The following is a 20,828-nucleotide window of genomic DNA, read 5'->3' as shown; positions in this document are numbered from 1 at the left end:
TTATCTTTTTGTACTGCACTAGCACTTAGTAGGCAACCAAAGCTTGTTATGCCAGTAGCTGTACAAATACTTGAGCTGACTATACAAGTGGTACTGTTAGAGCAGCTATCTTAACAGACTTTACTACTAGCTTTTCCTGGCCATTTCTTCATTAGGCTAAACAAAAATGTAAAACTTCAGGTTGCAAAGTTTGGATTTTGAAGAAAATACTGTTTTATTTGGAGAAAACACTGGAGTATGTACTGATATGTTGAAATTTATCATATAGCAAATTAATTTGGGATGATTCTGTGAGTAGTGTAGAATTTGTGCTAGGTTAATTTGTCTTTCTGTTCTAGATCTTTGTTTATCATGCTGGACAGCCTTAATAGCTTGGATGGTTCTACATGGTCAGTGGGACAAGCCTGGTTAAATCAGGTGCTTCAAAGACATGATATTGCAAGGGTTCTTGAGCCTTTGCTCCTACTGCTTCTCCATCCAAAAACTCAGCGAGTTTCTGTTCAGAGAGTACAGGCTGAATGTTACTGGACTAAATCTCCCTATCACCCCGAAGAAGAAAATGAAAAGCACTTTATGCAGAAGTTTAGCTGTGCTGATGGTATGTACACAAGATGAGTGGAGGAAGTTCCCTATTTGATTTATTTATTTTTTTATTTGCATGCAACATTTTAAAAATAGTAGAAATTTTCGAGGTTAACTTGCAAAACGAAGGGCTGGAATAGCTTCTGCTTATATATGTCTTTGTACATGTCTTTTTCTGGTTCAGTTTTGAGTCTCCAAAGCATTGCTGAAGTTTTATTGTTCTCAAATTAAGATGATATGCGAGTATTTTAATGCAGATCGTTTATTGAACTTCAGTAGAACTTAAGAATATGTCTTGAAGTTTAACCAAGAAGTAAAATGCGTTTATGAATTAAGACCACTGCTGTGGGGCTGGCTGAAAACATACTGATAAAGTTTGAAGGTGTTTGCATGTGTTGTGTAATTTTAGTAATATACTAATAATTCTTTATGAAAACACAAGCAGATAAGATGTTGTGTAATTTTAGTAATATACTAATAATTCTTTATGAAAACACAAGCAGATAAGACTGCATAGAGTTTTGTGGGAGAATTACCTTGTTTTGATAAGGTCTGCTGCTAAAAGTAATCTTGCTTTGGTTATGTGAATGTGTTGTTTGTATATTAACATGATTTTTTTTTTTCTGCTGTGAAGTGGAAAGACTTTTTACCATGCCTTTATAATTTGAAGTCTCGATAATAGCTTGAATTCTAAATTTTAATTCTGAATTCTGATCCTGAAGATTAAAACTTTATGTGTATAAATTTCTGTGTTTTTCTTTAAGCATTTTCCCACGTGCCTGTAAGCCAAGGCCAACTTATTATACCGAAAGAAGGCAATGAAAAACAACTTGCTGTGGATGAAATGGAGAACTTCAGCCTGACTGTCAACCCTCTGAGTGACAGGCTTTCCCTGTTAAGTACCAGCAGTGAGACCATACCAATGGTTGTGTCTGATTTTGACCTTCCTGACCATCAAGTTGAAATACTGCAGAGTTCTGACTCTGGTTGTTCTCAGTCATCTACTGGAGACAACATCAGTTATGAAGTGGAAACAGAAAGCCTGAGTGCTCAAGATAGCTCTCAGACTCTGAGAGAAGACTCACCTGACGAAATTGTGCAACAAGTGGTTTCAGATCTTATATGCAAAGTCATAAGTGGTCTCGGAGAAGAGGCTGAACCAGTTAAACATAATCTACACTCTGAGGATACTTCGTGTAAATTCAGTCTTTTGGATAACTCTGTAGAGGTGACAAAAAATGAAGATCAAAATATTCAAAGTAGCCAGAGTAGTTTGCTTAGTAATGACAGCTCCCAGTTGCTGTCAGCTTCAACTGAGACTGGACTTGAGAGCTTAAGAGATGAAATTTCAAGAAATAACTCTTCACCTTGTATTGCAGAAAGCCAGCAATCCCCGTCTGATCTTACTCTTGCTTCCACTGAATCAAATTCCAGAAAGCGAAGCCACAGTAGTATTCAGTTCAGCTTCAAAGGAAAGCTACCAGAAAAAATGTCTGAAAAAGAAACAATTGTTAAAGAGGCTGGTAAGCAACCAGGTGCAAAACCTAAGGTGAAAATAGCCAAAAAGAAAGATGAAGAGAAGAAGAAAGCACAGACAGAAAAGCTTAAACAAACAAACGTCTTCTTTAGTGATGGTCTTGATTTAGAAAACTGGTACAGTTGTGGAGAAGGAGAAATTTCAGAAATAGAAAGTGATGTTGGGTCCCCAGGAATGCGAAAATCTCCCAACTTTAATATCCATCCATTGTATCAACATGTGCTGCTTTATCTCCAGTTGTATGACTCCTCAAGGACACTCTATGCTTTTTCTGCAATTAAAGCCATTCTGAAAACAAATCCTTCAGCTTTTGTAAGTGCTATCTCTACTACCAGTGTCAACAATGCATACACCCCACAGCTTTCGTTGCTTCAGAATCTTCTAGCCAGACATCGAATATCCGTTATGGGCAAGGATTTCTACAGTCACATCCCAGTTGATTCCAACCATAACTTTCGGAGTTCAATGTACATAGAAATTCTTATCTCCTTGTGTTTATACTATATGCGGAGCCACTATCCAACTCATGTTAAAGTAACCTCGCAAGATCTGATAGGAAACCGCAATATGCAAATGATGAGTATAGAAATTCTGACACTTCTCTTTGCCGAGTTGGCAAAAGTGATAGAAAGCTCTGCAAAGGGCTTTCCTAGTTTTATCTCGGACATGTTGTCCAAGTGCAAGGTTCAGAAGGTGATCCTGCATTGTCTGCTCTCTTCTATCTTCAGTGCACAGAAATGGCACAGTGAAAAGATGGCTGGAAAAAACATAGTGGCTGTAGAAGAAGGTTTCTCTGAAGACAGCCTTATAAATTTTTCCGAGGATGAATTTGACAATGGTAGCACCCTGCAGTCACAGCTTTTAAAAGTTCTTCAACGGTTGATTGTGCTGGAACACAGAGTAATGACTGTGCCTGAGGAAAATGAAACGGGCTTTGACTTTGTCATCACGGACTTGGAGCACATTGGCCCCCAGCAGCCAATGACTTCTCTTCAGTATTTACATTCCCAGCCGATAACCTGCCAAGGCATGTTTCTGTGTGCAGTGATACGAGCTTTGCACCAGCACTGTGCCTGTAAAATGCATCCCCAGTGGATTGGCCTTATCACTTCTACGTTGCCTTACATGGGAAAAGTTCTGCAAAGGGTGGTTGTTTCAGTGACACTGCAGCTCTGCAGGAACTTGGATAATTTAATTCAGCAGTATAAATATGAAACGGGATTATCAGATAATAGGTATGTTTATGTAGAGGTTTATAATCTTTTAAAGCATATTTGATTGTGTTGAATTACTTTACAAGCAGATTAACCCATTTAAAAAAATGAATCTCTTATTTTAGGCCTCTCTGGATGGCGTCAGTCACTCCCCCGGATATGGTTCTTACTTTATTAGAAGGGATCACAACAATAATTCATTACTGTCTCCTGGATCCATCTACGCAGTATCATCAGGTAAACTTAGATCTGAGTGTCTGAGAGGTTCCTATGCAGTACATGTCAAATTAAGGATTGTGATTATATTAGCAGATATGAAGATGTGAGTAGGAAAAATCCCCAAAGTATCGTCCTTTTTTATTCATAATACACATATCGCAAACAGAAGAACAATTTTATACTAATTATACTTGTTGTTCCCCTGAAATAACTAAAGTAGGAATTCCTTAAATTTCAGACCTCTGAAGTGCCACACTTTAAAGCTGGCTTTGTTTTCTGGAACTTCCTAGACTTATGCCTATCCTGTTACTTTCTGGCTGGAGTGTGTTCATCTCGCAATATGTCAAAACATTCTCGTTCTCCTTCTGTATATTCACAATTTGTCTTTTTAAGCAAGCGTTATTTTCAGATCTGATATTCTGATCATAGTCTATGTTAAGAATTTGACCCATATTATGCAAGAAACTTTTTGCCCTGCTCTCTCCACAATATTGTTTTTGCCTTTTTCTTTTTTCTTATACCCTTTTTCCTTCCATTTATTTAAAAATAACTGAAAAGTGTTTATTGTCTGTTCAAGTGAGTAATGTTGTGTAGAGTATTAGTTACACTTAAAATTCTGAAATAATTGTTTTGCAAAGGTAAAGGCACATGATACAGAATTGATTGCTGTTGACATGAGGTCTCACATGTTCAGAATACATTTGATATTGTACAAATGAGTCGAAAGATTCTTTAACTATTATTTTTAATAAACTCAAAATCTGTACGTACTATAAGAATTGACAAACTGTTTTGAAAAAGAGTTAGGGTTGAAAGCTTCCATGTCTGTTAAGTCTCAGTTTATACAATTTTACTTATGCTGTTTATGTAGATATTTAATACTCTTCATCATCTCTCACCTTCAAATCCACTAGCTTTTGGTTAATGTAGATCAGAAGCACTTGATTGAAGCACGCAATGGGATCCTGTCTATCTTGCACATGATCATGTCTTCTGTGACTTTGCTGTGGAGCATCCTTCACCTTGCAGATTCTTCGGAAAAAACTGCTGCTGCCGCTTCCATTACCACTATTAATCTTGGATCAACAAAGGTCAGAATACCAGAGATAATGTAGTTTAGGTTGTTCTTTAATACCTTTGTCAAACTAAAGCAAATTCCATTCCCTTACATGTAAATTGAGTTTTAATACCTTTGTCCTCATCTACTCACCCACCCCACAAACAAGACTTTTATAAATGGATATTAAATCTACTGTTAAACTTTATTGTATCAAGACAACAATGTTTCACCTCTTTACTTTCTACAAAGAAAATTAAATGCATCCTGAAAAAATTTAAGCCACCCTTTTATGCCTCAAAACAAATAAAATATTAATGTAAAATTTTAACAAATGGAAACTCTCCTCTTAAAACATGTGGTACTCAGACACTTGCAAACTAGTTCCTTATTCATTCAAGTCCCATACAGTGATGCCACTGTGCACGGGGAAAAGTCATAGCAGATTGTGAGCTGGTAATTGTAAAGAAGAGAACCTGAAAAGGGGTTGAATAAGACTGTTCTGAGAACACTGCTTAGCTCTCTTACTGGAAGCACTTCATGTTATGGAATAGGAAATTGTCATTTAAATTTGAAATATTTTAAAATAAGATTTCTTCATTGAATTTGAATACTATCAGATACTGTTTATGATGATTCTGTGATTGAATAAATAAAAAATAACTTATCAAAGACTCCATGTCTTTGCACAGACAGTATCCGTGGTCATATTTGTGCTACCTGTACTTGTTGGTGGCCTGTAATATTACTCTACTTCTGTGAAAAAAGGATGAACTTTTGTAGTCTGGTTAAACTTTAACTCTTCTGAACATCCCACCTTTTCTTTAAGAAAATAGAAATAGAAAATGGATCAAGAATACAGCTCAGGAAATACCTCTCCTGACTGAAGTACACCTCAGTAACTTCTGACATGCTTAGAAAAAACATTAGTAAGAGTTTCAACCTGGAATATTTCAGTCTCTCAGAGTAGCGTGTTATTTCTTTCAGAATTTCCCCACCACCCCTACTACTTAATCTTTATCTCACTTGCTACAAAGCAAGTTCATCACTATTTGTGGCAGACATCATCTTCCTTTCTTCTTCCTAATTACCTTGTACACATGTGATAACTGTTATACCTCTATTGATACAGTTTTGTCCTGACTAAATGCGAACTATTTTTGCCCCTTCTTGTAGATCATATTTTTGTAGCACTAATCTTTCTTTTTATAGTTTGAGTTCTGACAGTTTGTGGTACATTTCTTGAAGTAAGGTGTCCAAAACTGGGCATGGTATGTGGTATCTTCTTTCAGGTGAAATATTTAATGTCTTTCATGAGCTGTTGCTATTTATGAACGCTCTTTTACCTTTCCTTGCAAAGTCATCGTGGTGAGTTTGTGATCCACTATAATCCCAAGACTTTTTTTCTATAGCACTGCTATCTAAATAGTTTCTCATCCTGAATCACTGAAGTTGTTTATCCCTACCTTTGCATGCAAAGATCAAGCCTTTATTGCAGCTTATCTTCCTTCAGGATGCTTTTTGAGTTTGTCAGATCATTTTTGGTTCTGTACCTTTCTATCAGTTGTGTCCCACTTCATTGTCATTTGCAAATTTAACAAGTATATTTTATCTTCCCTTGTCCTTGTCTTGAATAAAATGATTGAAAAGAGCCAGATGTAGAATAGAGCTTTATGAACCCTGGGAGTGTATCCTTCCAGTTATATAAAAGTTAGTTATAGTTACTATCCAAGTATGGCTTTATAGCTAGCTGTTTCGAACTTAATGCTGAGGTGCTGATCTAAAGGTGTGCGTCTTCTGCTTCCACATTTCAGAATTTGAGGCAGCAGATTCTCGAACTCTTGGGTCCAATTTCAATGAATCATGGTGTTCACTTCATGGCTGCTATTGCGTTTGTATGGAATGAAAGGAGGCAAAATAAAAATACTTCTAGGACAAAGGTATGTTTATACTATAGTGGTCACTTGAAATAGTGGCAATAGCTTTAAGTGATTTAGAAGCAGTAAGGAGAAAATTCAGACATTCCAGTGAAAACATGCATAGTATGAAATATGGAGAATATTTATATTTCTAATTAGCAACTTTACTGTAAGGGAGCTACCAGGTTATTTTAGAATGGGATGATCTTCCTGAATTCTTCAGGAAAAGAACAGTGATTCTAAGTCTCTAGATGAACCATTAGCTACTAACATTTGAATCCTCTGAGGCCAACTGCCTTAATTTTGGCATAGGCTATTGTCTCTGATGATAATCTGTGACATGCATTTGATTCTTTTAGGTTATTCCTACAGCAGGTGAAGAACAACTTCTACTAGTTGAACTAGTTCGCTCTATCAGTGTTATGAGAACAGAAACTGTTATACAAACAGTGAAGGAAGTTTTGAAGCAGCCTCCAGCCATAGCAAAGGACAAGGTATGAAAACTGTAGAGATGCTATTGATTTATTTCATATCCTCTTACTGAAGCTTAGAACACTGGTGATATGGATACTTCATTTACAAAGTTGAGCAGTGCAGTGCGAAAATTTTCACAATATGTAACAGATGGATGAACTTTTGCAAGGAAGTCCTACCTTCTTAAGTCAATACCATTTACTGAACAACTCCAGAATCCTGTTTACGGCTTCTGCACAAGATTGTGTTTTGTGAGGATAAGCTGCTCACATTAGGGAAATGGGTGTGCACGCTAGCATCAAATTGGTTTTCCTTCAGGTGGGAAAGATAAGTAGGGAAAAGAGGGAATTAAAAAAAAAAATCAATAACTTTCTAGAGAGGTGTCTAAATGGACATTCATAGTATCTCGTTAATGAAGCTATATCTACAGACACTGCAGTAGCATTATAGCATTGTCAGTTTTCCCTGGGTAAGTAAGGGCAGAAAGAAAGTCACTTTCTTCTTTCTGATGACACTGGTTTCATATCCTTTCCTAGAAACATCTTTCACTGGAAGTCTGCATGTTGCAGTTTTTTTATGCTTATACTCAAAGGTAAGACAAGAAGTTAAATTTTATTTCTGTCATCAAGAAGCAGATAGAAAACTTGATTTTTACATGTTCTTATAATCCGTAGGATGACAAAAAGCCTGTATATATAAATCGTGAAGAAAGAATGGTTTGGAACTGTAGGTGTGATAAGAAATAAAGGGGTTTATTTTGTGAGTTCCCTAGTTCTGCATCACCTTTCTTCATGCACCTAAAACTCCTGCAGGAAATCTGCCCCCTGCCCAAGAAAAGCTGATCTATACTGTGCCATAACTCAGTGGTGCCACTCAGCCTTGGACTGGAAAGCATGTCTTTTGAGTATGCTGATCTTCTGCCTTCCCCCTTTTCTTAGTGAATTGATGTAGCCACCTAATATTAAATGAAAAAACAAAGAATCTGTATGAATGTTGATTTGTGTGATATCTGACAGGAGAACTGTGAGGTAGAAAGCAAGTGGGGAACACCTGCGGGAGATGATGGTTGTTTTGTTGCTATCACTGCTCTCTCTCTTAGGATTCCAGTGACCAGCTTAGTAGACAGCTGGGCAGCACTGCTGCTTCTGTTAAAGGATTCCATCCAGGTTGGGCTTCCAGCTCCAGGACAGTTCCTCATACTTGGGTAAGTGCTTGTGATATTTGTAATTTCCAAACAAACTCACATTTAAGTGTGTGAAATCATATTGAGGTATTAGTGTTTGCAAGTCTCTAGCACTTATTTTTGAGTGGTAGAGCTATTACCTGATTTCTGTAGCCTTTATCAAATTAGTTTCTTCTCTGAGAAATAGTTACATATATTATTTTGTCTTATAATGTGATGTAAGTCATGATCTTACCTTACTGATTATTTCAGCAATTTGGGCTCTTTAAACAGTAGGTTTACATTTCTGATTTTTCTTAGAAAATAACTACAATGACTATTTCCTTAGGTATGTGTAGATTCGCAGCCCACTAGAAAGGATTGTTTGCCAGCATGAAAGCTGGTTTTGGAGTGTTAGAAATAAAATGTTGACTATGATTCTCTGTATAAAACTTCAAGGACCATTTTCTTGAACTTCTGGAGTTGTCTTCCATAGTAAACTGTCTCTAAACTTAACTTCAGAAACTTGAAATGGTATTTTCTAGAATATTGATAAGGAGCAATGACTGAAGGTTTAGTAAATAAGTATTGTGCACGTAAATTTCTTCAGATTTGTCCTGGCTCTTAAAACTACTGAATAGTGTATTGTGAAAAGAAAATCCACATGTACTTCTGTACCTTTTTCAGTGTTCTTAATGAGTTCATTATGAAAAACCCAAGCCTGGAGAATAAGAAAGATCAAAGAGATCTCCAGGTAAGAAATTTGTTGTATGCCTCTTTTGAAAATATTAAGCAGTGAATGCCTGAATGTACTATAATTATCTGATCTATCAGTTCCATAGTCAGAAATGACTCTTTAATATTTTCTACTTAGTACTATTTATAATAGTCAGGAAATATACTATTTATAAATGTCAGGAAAACAAATACAGCCCTTCTGTGCAAAGTTCTTAAAATGCTTGGTGTGTTGTTTGTTTGTTTTCTACCAGGATGTAACACACAAGATAGTGGATGCCATTGGGGCAATTGCTGGTTCTTCCTTGGAACAGACCACTTGGCTAAGACGAAACTTAGAGGTTAAGCCTTCCCCCAAGATTATGGTTGATGGAAACAACCTAGAATCAGATGTAGAAGGTAGTTTCATTTTCATCTTTATTTTAAACAAAACATAAATTATCAGCCCAAAATGAACAAAGAGGGCAGATTTACTGTATTTGACTGATGCTTCAGTATTGTTCAGACATTAGTATCGTACATACACACTTTGCCAGATACACTATATCTTCAAAATATGTAAATATGTGCTATTAAGATATGCATGTAAGGTAAGCTATGGCTTAAGAAAGCTAACTTTGGACATTTTTTTTGTTATCTTCATTTAGATATGTTGTCTCCAGCAATGGAAACTTCTAACATAACTCCATCTGTTTATAGTGTCCATGCATTGACCTTACTTTCTGAGGTAAATGTCTCCAAATGTAATAAATACTGTCTCGCAATGAACTTCTACATTGTGAAAAGCCTTGGACTAGAAGTGGGAGCAAAGATATTTGGTTGGAAACACTGATGCAAATGGATTCTGGGCGTTGTCATGTAACAATATATGTAATAAAACTTGGCTAGTAACCCAGTTTCAAAGATTCAGTGAGATGGATGGAGCATAAAGCATGTGCTTTCACGTGTGTAGTATAGGAAACTTTTTTTAGTGGAAAACTTTGTGTTGTTAGTGGCATGTGTTATTTACTGCTGATAACCTGCAGTCAATCATGGATTTTTGTTTTCTTTTTTTAAAAAAAATTATTTGTAGCTTATTGTGGTAGAGTGCTTTGCCCAGGGGCTTATGCTTCTGTGTTTTTACCTTAGTTTGTTTTAGAAACAATGGGATCTTTATACTCTAGATTTTGTATACTACCTGAAATTTGATCACTTCTGTTGTCAACTTGAACATTCAGCATAGGACATTTTTCCAAAAAATACTGAATAGTAGATAAAAAGCAATTTGAGAGTGCATGATAACATACCTTCCTTTCATTTTATAGGTTTTGGCTCATCTCTTGGATATGGTCTTCTACAGTGATGAAAAAGAGAGGGTTATTCCTTTGCTTGTAAATATTATGCACTATGTTGTTCCCTACCTCCGTAATCACAGGTATTTTTACAATTTATTGGATTGATGTAGATCTCTACAGCCAGTTGAAATTTGCTGGGTGACACTTAACGGGCCTGATAAGGATTAGATGTCTGTCAGTAGCCACTCAAAATAGTTTAATGTTGACTTTCTTATTTTGTTTAGCGCTCACAATGCATCCAGCTACCGAGCCTGTGTCCAGTTATTAAGCAGTCTTAGTGGGTATCAGTATACAAGAAGAGCATGGAAAAAGGAAGCATTTGACCTCTTTATGGATTCCAGTTTCTTCCAGATGGATGCTTCGTGTGTTAACCAGTAAGACTTCCTTGTTCCTCTTTATATTGATGGCTCTTACAAGTGTCATGTATACCATTGCACAAGAGTATGTATAATGTGGACCAAAATTTCCCATCAGATCCCTGTTAAGGTAAATAAAGAGGGATCATCTGTGTTTTAGATTACTAGGTGAAATGTGAAACTCACTTACCTAAGGTATATTTCTGTGCACAAGTCTTATTTTTTCTCAATTTCAACATTTTGGGTTTTTTATGTATTTTTTCTATGAGGAAAAAGTGGTTAATGTTTTATAGAATCCTGGAGTGTTTTGGGTTGGAAGACACCATAAAGATCATGTAGTTCTAACCCTGTTGCCATGGGCAGGGACACCTTCCACTAGACCAGGGTGTTCAAAGCCACATCCAACCTGGCCCTGAACACTGGCCAGGGATGGGGCACCCACAACTTCTCTGGGCAGCCTCACCATCCTCACAGTAAAAAAAATATTCCTGGTATCTCATATAAATCTGTCCTCTTTCCGTTTAAAACCATTACCCTTCATCCTGTCACTATACTCCCTGATGAAGAATCCCTCCTTATCTTGCCAGTAGGTCCCCTTTTTAAGTACTGAAAGGCTGCTCTAAGGTCTGCCTGGAGCCTTCTCTTCTCCAGGCCGAACAAGCCCAACTCTCTCAGCCTTTCCTCACAGCAGAGATGTTCCAGCCCTCTGACCATCTTGGTGGCCTCCTCTGGACCCTCTCCATCAGATCTATGTCTTTCCTGTACTGAGGGCTCCAGAGCTGGACAAAGGACTCCAGGTGGGGTCTCACCAGAGCAGAGGGGCAGAATCACCTCCCTTGACTTGCTGGTCGCCCTTCTTTTCATGCAGCCCAAGATACAATTAGCTTTCTGGGCTGTGATCACACATTGCCAGCTCATATTCAATTTTTCATCCACCAGCACCCCAAGTCCTTCTCCTCAGGGCTGCTCTCAGTCCACTCACTGCCCAGCCTGTGTCCATGTTTGGGGTTGCTCTGAACCAGGTGCAGGACTTTGCACTTGGCCTGGTCCCTCTGAATGGTATCCCTTATTTTCTTTGAGAAGGGAGTTTGAGAAATATAGCTGATCATATCGCACCAAGTAGAAGGTATCTATGCAGCAGAGAGCTTAGATTGGAAGCCTGAATTAAAAGAGCAGAAAAAGCTCTGTAAATATTCCTGTAAATTCCTGCCCTTTTCTTGCTTTCCTGATTTGTGTACAATCTTCCTCTTTTAGTTGGAGAGCTATTATGGATAATTTGATGACACATGACAAAACCACATTCAGAGATTTGATGAGTAAGTATTTATTGATGTAGTAGTGACTTTTAAAAAAGGGAAAACAAATATCTTGAAGAAAATGTTTGTTCAACATTTATTCCAATCTGATTTATTCAATGTTTTTAATGTTTTCTTCAACTACTTGTTTCTGGAGATCCATAAATAAGATAACTTAAAGTGAGGGAATTTTAGACTATCCTGGCACACAGTGAATTTTGCCTATATGGCAAATTTGATGAAGCAGAGTGGGTGGGGGTGTGTTTTGTTGGTTTGGGGTTGGCTTTTTTGTTGTTTGCTTTCTGGTTTGAGGGGTTTTTGTGTTTGGGGGGTGTTTGCTTGTTTTTTAAGATCTGACACTAACTCTGCTTTAAGAAATAATTGATTCTGTGTGTTCCAAACTTCTGAGCATCTAAACCTGCTAATCATATTTTTTTTTTAATGGCTACACTCCCTCCCAAAAGCCCCCAAACCCAGGCACTATTGTATATACTTACAAGTTTTTTTCAACATGTATTTTAAACCACTGTGGTTAAAAATACAAATTGAAGAACATGCATCTTCTTAACATGTGCTTTTGAACTACATTAATGCAATGGAAGTAAGAGTTATTTGTGCCTTAAAGTGAAACAGAAGGGAAATCTTGAAGTTTACCTCTTCACTCTGTGTTTTCTCTTTCAGCACGAGTGGCCGTGGCTCAGAGCAGTTCACTCAACCTGTTTGCGAACAGAGAGGTGGAGCTGGAACAGCGTGCGATGCTCCTGAAGAGACTGGCTTTCGCAATTTTTAGTAGTGAGATAGACCAATACCAGAAATACCTTCCAGACATACAAGGTCAGTAAATATGTATAACTTAGTTGGACTCTGATGTAAACTGAGGAATATTTGTATGACAGGGTAACTGCAGGTAGATTTCTCCCCTGGAAATCAGTGTGTGGTACTGTTTCCATGACAGGATGCAAAGTTTCTGCAGATTTTGGTTAGAACATTTTAAATGATAACAAAGTGCACAGACTGTGTGATTACCAGTTAACTTCTATCCAGATTATTTTACTGATCTGTCATTTTATACCTCGATCAATGTCGTTTGGTCGTTTGGTACCTGCATTTTGACATGAACATCTGAGATGTAAAAACCTGTTGTCCAGGAACAAATAGGAAGGCTGATCTTGAAGTTTTGAATTCTTGACTTCTTCAGCTGTTTGTTCTGCTGTGCTTTTTATCTGTCCTACTGAAAAATCTATCTGTCCACTGAAAAATATCTCTTCCAGTGACCTTTTACCTTAAGTGATTTGGAATGGGAGCTGATTAGGTTTTTTTTCTAAGATGATGCAAATAGTTACAGCAGCAGCTTCTAGATATATTATCTTTTAGTGCTGCCAAGGTGGACACTTTTGTCTCTTCCTCTGTATGGAAAGTCAATTTCATCATCATTCTTGTTTTGATTGTTCCAGGATTTATTCTTTGGAGCTTTGTGTTTTGGTGTTTGTGGGCTTTTTTTTGTGTTTTGTGGGGATTTGGGGGAGCATGTTTTTGTTCGTTTGTTTTTCCCAGTCAAGTCAGTATTTGTGTTTACTATGTACAGGTGGTTTTACTGGTCTGAACTGTGAAATGTGTGTGTTGGTTCGACTGAAAAACATTCTTTATGGATCTGCCTCTTTATATGTTGAATGCATGGAGGTGGTTATTGTTAAATAAGAATATATCATCCTTGTGTAATATCCCGTGTCCTGTGAAGAAGCAGCCGTTTAATAACAATGATATATCCTAGCTGTTCAGGCTGTTGTATTGTTTGAAATCTGTTAACTCCTCTTTTTGTAATGGGTGAAACTCTGCATAGGGTGAGCAAAATTCCCAGATGCATTTGTGTGGAGAACTTTACTCAAAATATGCAACTGCACTGTTTTGAGGTTTCTTGCTTTTGTTCACTGCTTGGTGAAAGTGGTTACTTTTTATGTTGACAGAATAAAACTGTAGCAAGGTACTGAAACAGTAATATGGCAGATACTTAAAAAAATGAAAATTGAGAGTAAATCGGGAAAGGAGAAAATGTTAGTTGGAATTATTCTGAACTGAGGAAACCTTCTTGGCTTTTTGTTTCAGAAAGGCTGGTAGAAAGTCTCCGTTTGCCACAGGTGCCCACCCTTCATTCCCAAGTGTTCCTGTTTTTCAGAGTATTGCTTTTAAGAATGTCTCCACAGCACCTTACCTCACTTTGGCCGACCATGATCACTGAACTGGTGAGTTGCAGTTAGCGTTCGTGATTTGGAAGGATGGTGCAAATTTGAGACACAACCTCATTCCTCCTCAACATGTTTAAGAAAATCTCTTCTAGATATTGTGCATGTAAAAAAGTACAGTGGACACAAATTGAAAGCTAACTTACTTTTGTAGTCCTGATATCTATTTTTTGCAACCAGGTAGAATACCTGTTGGCTTATGCTATTTAAGCTGTTCAGATGTCTCCTGAATTAAATTTTTATTTACCCTCATTGTTCCCTACTGACTTCTACTTCAGTTTCTGCCTACATATGTGTACCTTCTCCACCATTCCCACTCCTGCCCTGCTCAGTGTTCCCTGTTTCTACTTCCCTGGTCATTCAGCCTGCTTCCTCCAGCAATGAGGGTGAGAAGCCACATAAAGTAGGAGTCAGAATCCATGCTATATTGGCAATTGATGGTCATTCAGGCCACATTGTGGCTGAAATTTTGTAACTGGATTTATACAAGGCTTGACTCAGCTTTCTTCTTTCTCGTTTTTTACTCTGCATAACAAGACAGGATAAACATCAGTTTTCAGAGTTGCTACCTGTGGAGAATCCATTGTTGGCTGTTTTACACACCCTTTTGTGTTTCAGCTTTGGCAGTGGGAATGGAGGAGAGTGGTTGGTGTGTCCTGTGTTCCGTTTAGCTTGTGTTAGCCAAGGAGTTCCCAGGGGACTGGCTGACACAGACAGCAAGTCAGAATCACTGGGGTGGTTTTGTATCTGTAGAAGTCTAACCTAGCACTTAAACACAGATCTAAGCAATAGAAGGAAAAAAGCTATATGAGGTATTTTGAAGAACAAGTGCATTGTTTTAGCAATAGATACATTTGAGTCTGTCAATAGTGTAAGTATTAGGAAACCGATTCTACTTAGTGTGGCCCTCTGATTCCTGTGCTGTCCCCTGGCTTTTGCACCACAGTCTTGGAACTTCTTTCAGTGGACAGGACTGTGTTACTTCTGGGAATTCACATCTGATTTTGACTGCTCCATTACATGATTCTTTATTATCTTTTCCATTTGGCCTTACTCTCTCTCTAAGTATTGGAGGGGATTTGCCTCTGAGAGCTTTCCTGCCCATAAAAGAGGCAGTTTCTTATGGACCTTGTACTACTCAGGCTATATATAAGGGATAAAAGAGCTTTAGAGTGCCAGCGTCCACTCATATTTCAAGGAGTTATATCATCACCCAGGAATGGAAATAAAGCTCCAAACAGTTTCTCTAGGGCTTATTACTTAGGCCTCCCCACAGTGTTTTCCTGAGTCACAGTCCATTAAAAAATGATACTAACGTGTAGCATTTAATCCTCAGGTACAAGTGTTTTTACTGATGGAACAGGAACTCACTGCTGATGAAGACATCTCCAGGTAAATTTACAAACTTCCCATTTGTTTAACTGGATAGTAGTCTCCTGGCATGCTTATGGGCAGTCAAGTCATTCTTTAGAATAATTTGTCTTAGAAAGAATTGTCAAGCTCAAATGAGAAGGACAAGTAAAGGGTTGTTCCGTCTCACTGCAGTACCAGGGACATACTGTTCAGGACAAACCAAAACAAAATCCCACTGTCAGATTGCTCATAAACCACTAAGGAGAATTATGCAATAAAAGTGTGTTGGTTCTTATAGTGTCTTCCTGGCTAAAATGACACTGCTTCTGCAATTAAAATATGCATGGCATGACTTTATAGCTTTTCTGTATCATTCACTTATTTAGAATAAGACTGCATTTTTTTTGTCTAAACAAAAATGTGCTTTCTTCTAGTGTTAAAAAGGCAAAAATGAGGTAGATAATTTTTCTTGTTTTCTTATCCATTTCCATGCCGTCTGCATTCTTCTGCACAGTATGATGCAATTTCAGTGAATGCTAGCAATAGAGGCAGGTATCTCAAGAGAACAGGAGGACTTACTTGCCCAAGACTTGTTCTTCATTTTTTTTTCTAGATTCTCTTTGTTCTTTTGAAGAACTTTTCCCTAAAATAAAGTAATATCATCATGAGCGGCAATTTTAAACTTTCTCTTAATTTGGACATCTGATGGGTATGAGATATGAGATATATTAACATTTTATTATATATATACATAAACATAAACCTGCACCCATAGCACAGACTTGCTGTGTTCTGGTTTGATTTGTGGATTCAGCCTTAAGTTGGTAAATAATGAGCTGTGTGTTTGTAAAGACAGGTAAGAAAGGTGATGTTCCCATAGTGGCAAAAGGCTGTTAGGACTCACCTGCCTGCTGTAATTTATTTTAGAACTTCTGGCCCATCTGTTGCTGGTCTGGAGACGACATACACAGGTGGCAATGGTTTCTCCACATCCTACAACAGCCAGAGATGGCTGAACCTGTACTTGTCTGCTTGCAAGTTTCTGGACTTGGCCCTTGCATTACCATCCGAAAACCTCCCGCAGTTTCAGATGTGAGTAGAAGACACTGTCATTTAAGTGTTTTTTTTTTTTTTTATGATTGTCCATGCTTCTTTGTAAAATTCTAGTGTATAAAAATCTTTGTTTTCCTATTTCCTTTCATTTCTGGCCTTTACCCAGAGCAGCCCACAGTTCATTCCCTTCCAGTGTCAGAGCGGCCCCCAGAGTGAATGATGCTACATACCAAATGAGTTTAAGCTGCTTTGATTTAGCCTGTGGCAAGAGATTCTCCACACTTGTGAGCTAATTAGTAGTAGTGATTTATTCAAATGTTTTATTTTTAAAGTATTTAGTTGCAGTAATGTCTAAGAACTCAAAATCCACCCACATGTCTCAGTGACTAATGCTTGAGATGAGGCAACCATGTCATCTCAGCATGACTCAGTTAAATTACTCCTGCGTGATTTGTCTGGAAGATGTTGCAACAAATCTGTCAGTGCAGGGGACCCCATAGGTTTTTCTTGGTCAGTAGTATCCATGTGTGCAAACTGGTTCTGCAGTGCCTCTGCAGTCTTGCCCTGTTGAAAAAAACAATGAATGCAAAACAACTGGTGTTTGCTGAAGACCCTAGAAATGAGAAGCCACCAAGGACAAAAGAAAGTATCTAGTCTCTTCCTTTACACTGCACAGCAGTGACTGTGTGAGAGCTGATGCCCTGGCACTGCTCTGGAGATGTTTGGTCACCTCTAATTAACCTGGTCTTTAAAGACACTAAAGGGTGGTAAGACCTGTGCACGCTTTGTCGGTTTGTGGCTTATAGTATTCCTAAATCTAAAGCTAATCTTGAGGGTTATTTCTTCTGTTTTCTGGGGATTTGATTAATCATTCTCAGTCAGTTCTCCAAGCTGTTCTAATCCCCGTTATTAGCCAGCCTGGTTCTATGTAGGTCATTACTGTTCATTTCTGGGAAGATGATAGTCACGCTGAATCGCTCTGTCTTTTATAGCATTCTCATGGAGTCTTGGATTGAAGTTTTAAGGACAGAAAGTTTTATTTCCTTTATAGTTTATAATGCAAGTACCTGGTCCTTGCAGTGCAGTGTGTGTGTGGGGATGGTCCACTTGGTTGTGTGGTAGAATAATGAATTTCTGCTATCAACATGGTATATGGAGAACATTTCATGTGTTAGAGGAAGCATTGCAAATGTGCAGCAAAGTGTTTTAAGTAACTTACATATTTTTAATTCAAAATTGCTTTCAGTTTTCTTGCACGCAAGGCAGATGTGAACACTTCTGGTTTTAGCTTCTCTGCCTTACATTGCTCTTCGCATCCTTTAAGAAACTCTAAAGGAAAAAATACGCTACATTCTCAGCCATGTTACCTCTCACTTTTCAGAATGTGCCTTCACTATTTTTTCTTGTCAAAGACTGATGTTTTTTATGGGGGTTGTTTTCCCCTTGCCTTTTGTCTTTGATATTTAATGAGGTTTCTTCACCCACTTATATTTTTAGATCTAGCAGAAAAGCCTGAATGTTCAGTAGGGATAATGTTTGCTTGTGTTATCTCTTGACAGGTATCGTTGGGCCTTTATTCCGGAAGCTTCAGATGATTCAGGCTTGGAAGTACGAAGACAGGGTACACATCAGAGGGAATTCAAACCGTATGTGGTGCGTCTAGCAAAACTGCTGCGAAAAAAAGCAAAGGTACGTTGCTTTCTTTCAGTTTTGCTTTTCATTGAAAACTTTGATATACAGTAACTCACAGCACTGTTTCATTTTGGATATTATGTATTTTTTTTAACAATGAGGAATGGAAAGGAGGTTATCTGGTGTGGTAGATTCCTACTGGAGTAGTCTCAAGTCAGATTCAGGCAAAAACCACACGCAGGGATGTAAAACAAAAGGAAAAAAAAAAAGGCTTGACAAACAAACAAGAAAACAAACTTGCAATGGTCAAAAAAACCATGATGGTCAGTGACTTTGGAGTTTCCAATTAAAAGTATTATTTGATTAAAAAGTAAAAATATGCTTCAATGTCTAATATATTTTAACATAAAATCACTTTCAAATAGTCATATATGTGTATAGTAGTATAACTAGCTACTTTTTAAAGTAGAAAAGCATTTTTTATGAATAATCACATTTAAATGTTTAGAAAACTGTTGCATTCTAAAAACAACAGAACCAAGAGTTCTGAGACTGTGCTGAGCCAGGGAGGGCTGGATTTCTTCCCCAAATCGGTGACAATGAATGGAAGATGGCAGAGAGCAGTAGAAACAGTTCAGTGGGAATCTGGCTGCACAGTGGGAGCAGAATTAGGGCTGTCATGGCGTTGGTGTGTGAGGTAAATGAAAACCCTGGTTTGGGTGGGGTGGAGGCCTGGTCTGCCCCTGAAGCTGCTGGCAGCTGGACAGGCCCTGTCCCAGGGAGTTCCCTTCTGCTGCCACAAATAAGAAAATAGCTGTTGGATACTTTGCTGCTTCTACTGTGAGGAGAGAGCCCTTGGCAGGCACTTCACTGGGAAGCCTTGCTGGGAGGGCCAGGGAAAACAGGGAGAAAGCTGGGAGCCATATGGGAAAAAGCTTTGCAATTTCATTCTTGGGTTTTCCTCCAAATAGATGGCGTTGCCAGGGCTGTAACACTGGCAGCTTGTTGTAGCTGCTGCATTTACAATCTCTAATGAATGTTTTCATTGAATAAAGAAATGACTGCTGATACACAAGGGGCTACGTAAACTTCAGGGATAACTTAGTTCCAGGCAGATCGGAACTATTCATGCAAGGCTTGCAGCTACAGGGGATAAAACAAATATCTGAAGCACATCTGCATTCTTCATTTTATTGCTTTTTGAACCATGAAGATGAGACTAAAATTTTCTTCTCGCATGTATAAAAGAATAATCAGTTTGAACTGACTGCTAATCAGGTGTAGCTTCTAACCCTGGTGTTCAATGTAGTGTGCTGTACCTGTTAGAAAGTTTTCACACTCCAAATAATCTCATTGCGTGAATTATAAATTACATATGATGTGTAAAATATACATGCTGGTAAGTACTGTATGTTGAGATAAATGCCTGAAGTCAGGACTTCCACAGTATGCTTCAAGAAGATAGAAAAATTCATGGAATTTCTGGAACCCGCTGGTCACGGCAGCAGTTGCACACTGTGAAACATAGCTAAGGGTACAATGATGAGAGGAACATGAGGTAACAAATATTGACTTCCAGGCCATTTCTTCTTTGTGCAAAGGAGAATACTGTTGCATATAGCTGTGAATTTTTCTTAGAAATTAACTGTTTCTGAGCAATGTGTTCCAGTGGATTTTAGTTTTCCTTCAGGGCACTCTGACTGATTCTCAGATTTGTGTAGTATTGTGTTGCTCAAGCTGTGTTCTCTGAAGGAAATGTGTTAAAAACCTCCTTCAGCACTACTGGCAATAAATGGAAGACCAAAGTGGCAGCGCTGTTGTTGTCTAAGAGTGTCTTAGCCACACCAGCCCCAGAGTCTGCAGTTTCTAGACCAGGAACTCTTTGGGGTGGGTCATTTTCTGGCCAAAGCACAGCACCCGACCAAACAACTGCACAGCCTTCATGGCAAAGTGTTATTTTGATATATGAAATGCAGTCTGAAAGTTCTCCTCTTTCCTTCCACAGGACAAGCAGGAGGACTTTAAGACGGTGGTTTTGGAGGGATTGGAGATGGCCAAGCATCAGGTGAGGGTGGCCTTTGATGCTTGAGTTGTGAAACAAGCTCAACATAATACCATCACCTCAGTGCCCTGGGCAGTATTTAGCTTCCTGTAGGAACTGAGAGATCAGTCTTGTAAGAGGACACACTTGAGAGATCTTTTGAAGTGAAAGAATCATGAGGGCCCTTATTTTTGTAGATAACTAAAAGAATTATTTTAAAGTTGTTTTCCTATATAAAATAGATTACAAAAAGGTAGTGTTACTTCTAAGAAGGATCATTATTGCAAATTATTATAAAATTAAGTTGTAAAATCATTTTTACCAAACAGCAAGCGTGAAACACACAATCCCTCATCCAGTCTCTGTCAAATTAAATGTTGTTTTTAGCGTTGGAGGAGTTAGTGGTGTTTGCCAAGGTAACTGCCATGAGGAAATGGCTTGGACAGATTGTATTCCATTTGTCAGAGAGAAAATTAGAACTTGCACGTGCAGCCCATTTGATTGTCAGCTGTGTAACACTGACCCTGGCTGTGCACTGCAGTTAGTCTGTGCTCACCACTAATACTAAGCACCGTAGGGAACCAGTACAGAAAAGCCTGTCCTCTGTGAATCCAGTGTGAAATTT

The 20,828-nt window shown here is 38.2% G+C and overlaps 1 protein-coding gene across 3 annotated transcripts in view; it reads left to right on the top strand.

The window, feature by feature from the left end:
- The window catches only part of DOP1A (DOP1 leucine zipper like protein A), a 64,285-nt gene that overhangs the window by 41,850 nt on the left and 1,607 nt on the right, over positions 1-20,828 (top strand). For 2 of the 3 annotated variants that reach the window (XM_082049279.1, XM_082049281.1), the window contains 20 exons: positions 339-598; positions 1,347-3,354; positions 3,459-3,570; positions 4,467-4,643; positions 6,424-6,549; positions 6,888-7,022; positions 7,539-7,594; positions 8,102-8,206; positions 8,852-8,918; positions 9,154-9,298; positions 9,547-9,626; positions 10,204-10,313; positions 10,458-10,607; positions 11,844-11,905; positions 12,566-12,718; positions 13,988-14,124; positions 15,461-15,516; positions 16,405-16,569; positions 18,090-18,219; positions 20,168-20,227. In XM_082049279.1, coding sequence (XP_081905405.1) covers positions 339-598; positions 1,347-3,354; positions 3,459-3,570; positions 4,467-4,643; positions 6,424-6,549; positions 6,888-7,022; positions 7,539-7,594; positions 8,102-8,206; positions 8,852-8,918; positions 9,154-9,298; positions 9,547-9,626; positions 10,204-10,313; positions 10,458-10,607; positions 11,844-11,905; positions 12,566-12,718; positions 13,988-14,124; positions 15,461-15,516; positions 16,405-16,569; positions 18,090-18,219; positions 20,168-20,227 — 4,294 coding nt within the window. The remainder of the gene's footprint in view (positions 1-338; positions 599-1,346; positions 3,355-3,458; positions 3,571-4,466; positions 4,644-6,423; positions 6,550-6,887; positions 7,023-7,538; positions 7,595-8,101; positions 8,207-8,851; positions 8,919-9,153; positions 9,299-9,546; positions 9,627-10,203; positions 10,314-10,457; positions 10,608-11,843; positions 11,906-12,565; positions 12,719-13,987; positions 14,125-15,460; positions 15,517-16,404; positions 16,570-18,089; positions 18,220-20,167; positions 20,228-20,828) is intronic. The other variant, XM_082049280.1, reaches the window with a different exon arrangement.

Source organism: Streptopelia decaocto (assembly GCF_964273445.1).
Source record: "Streptopelia decaocto genome assembly, chromosome: 3".
NCBI lineage: Eukaryota > Metazoa > Chordata > Aves > Columbiformes > Columbidae > Streptopelia > Streptopelia decaocto.
Note: the sequence above shows the minus strand (reverse complement) of the source record. Positions and strands in the feature narration are given on the sequence as shown.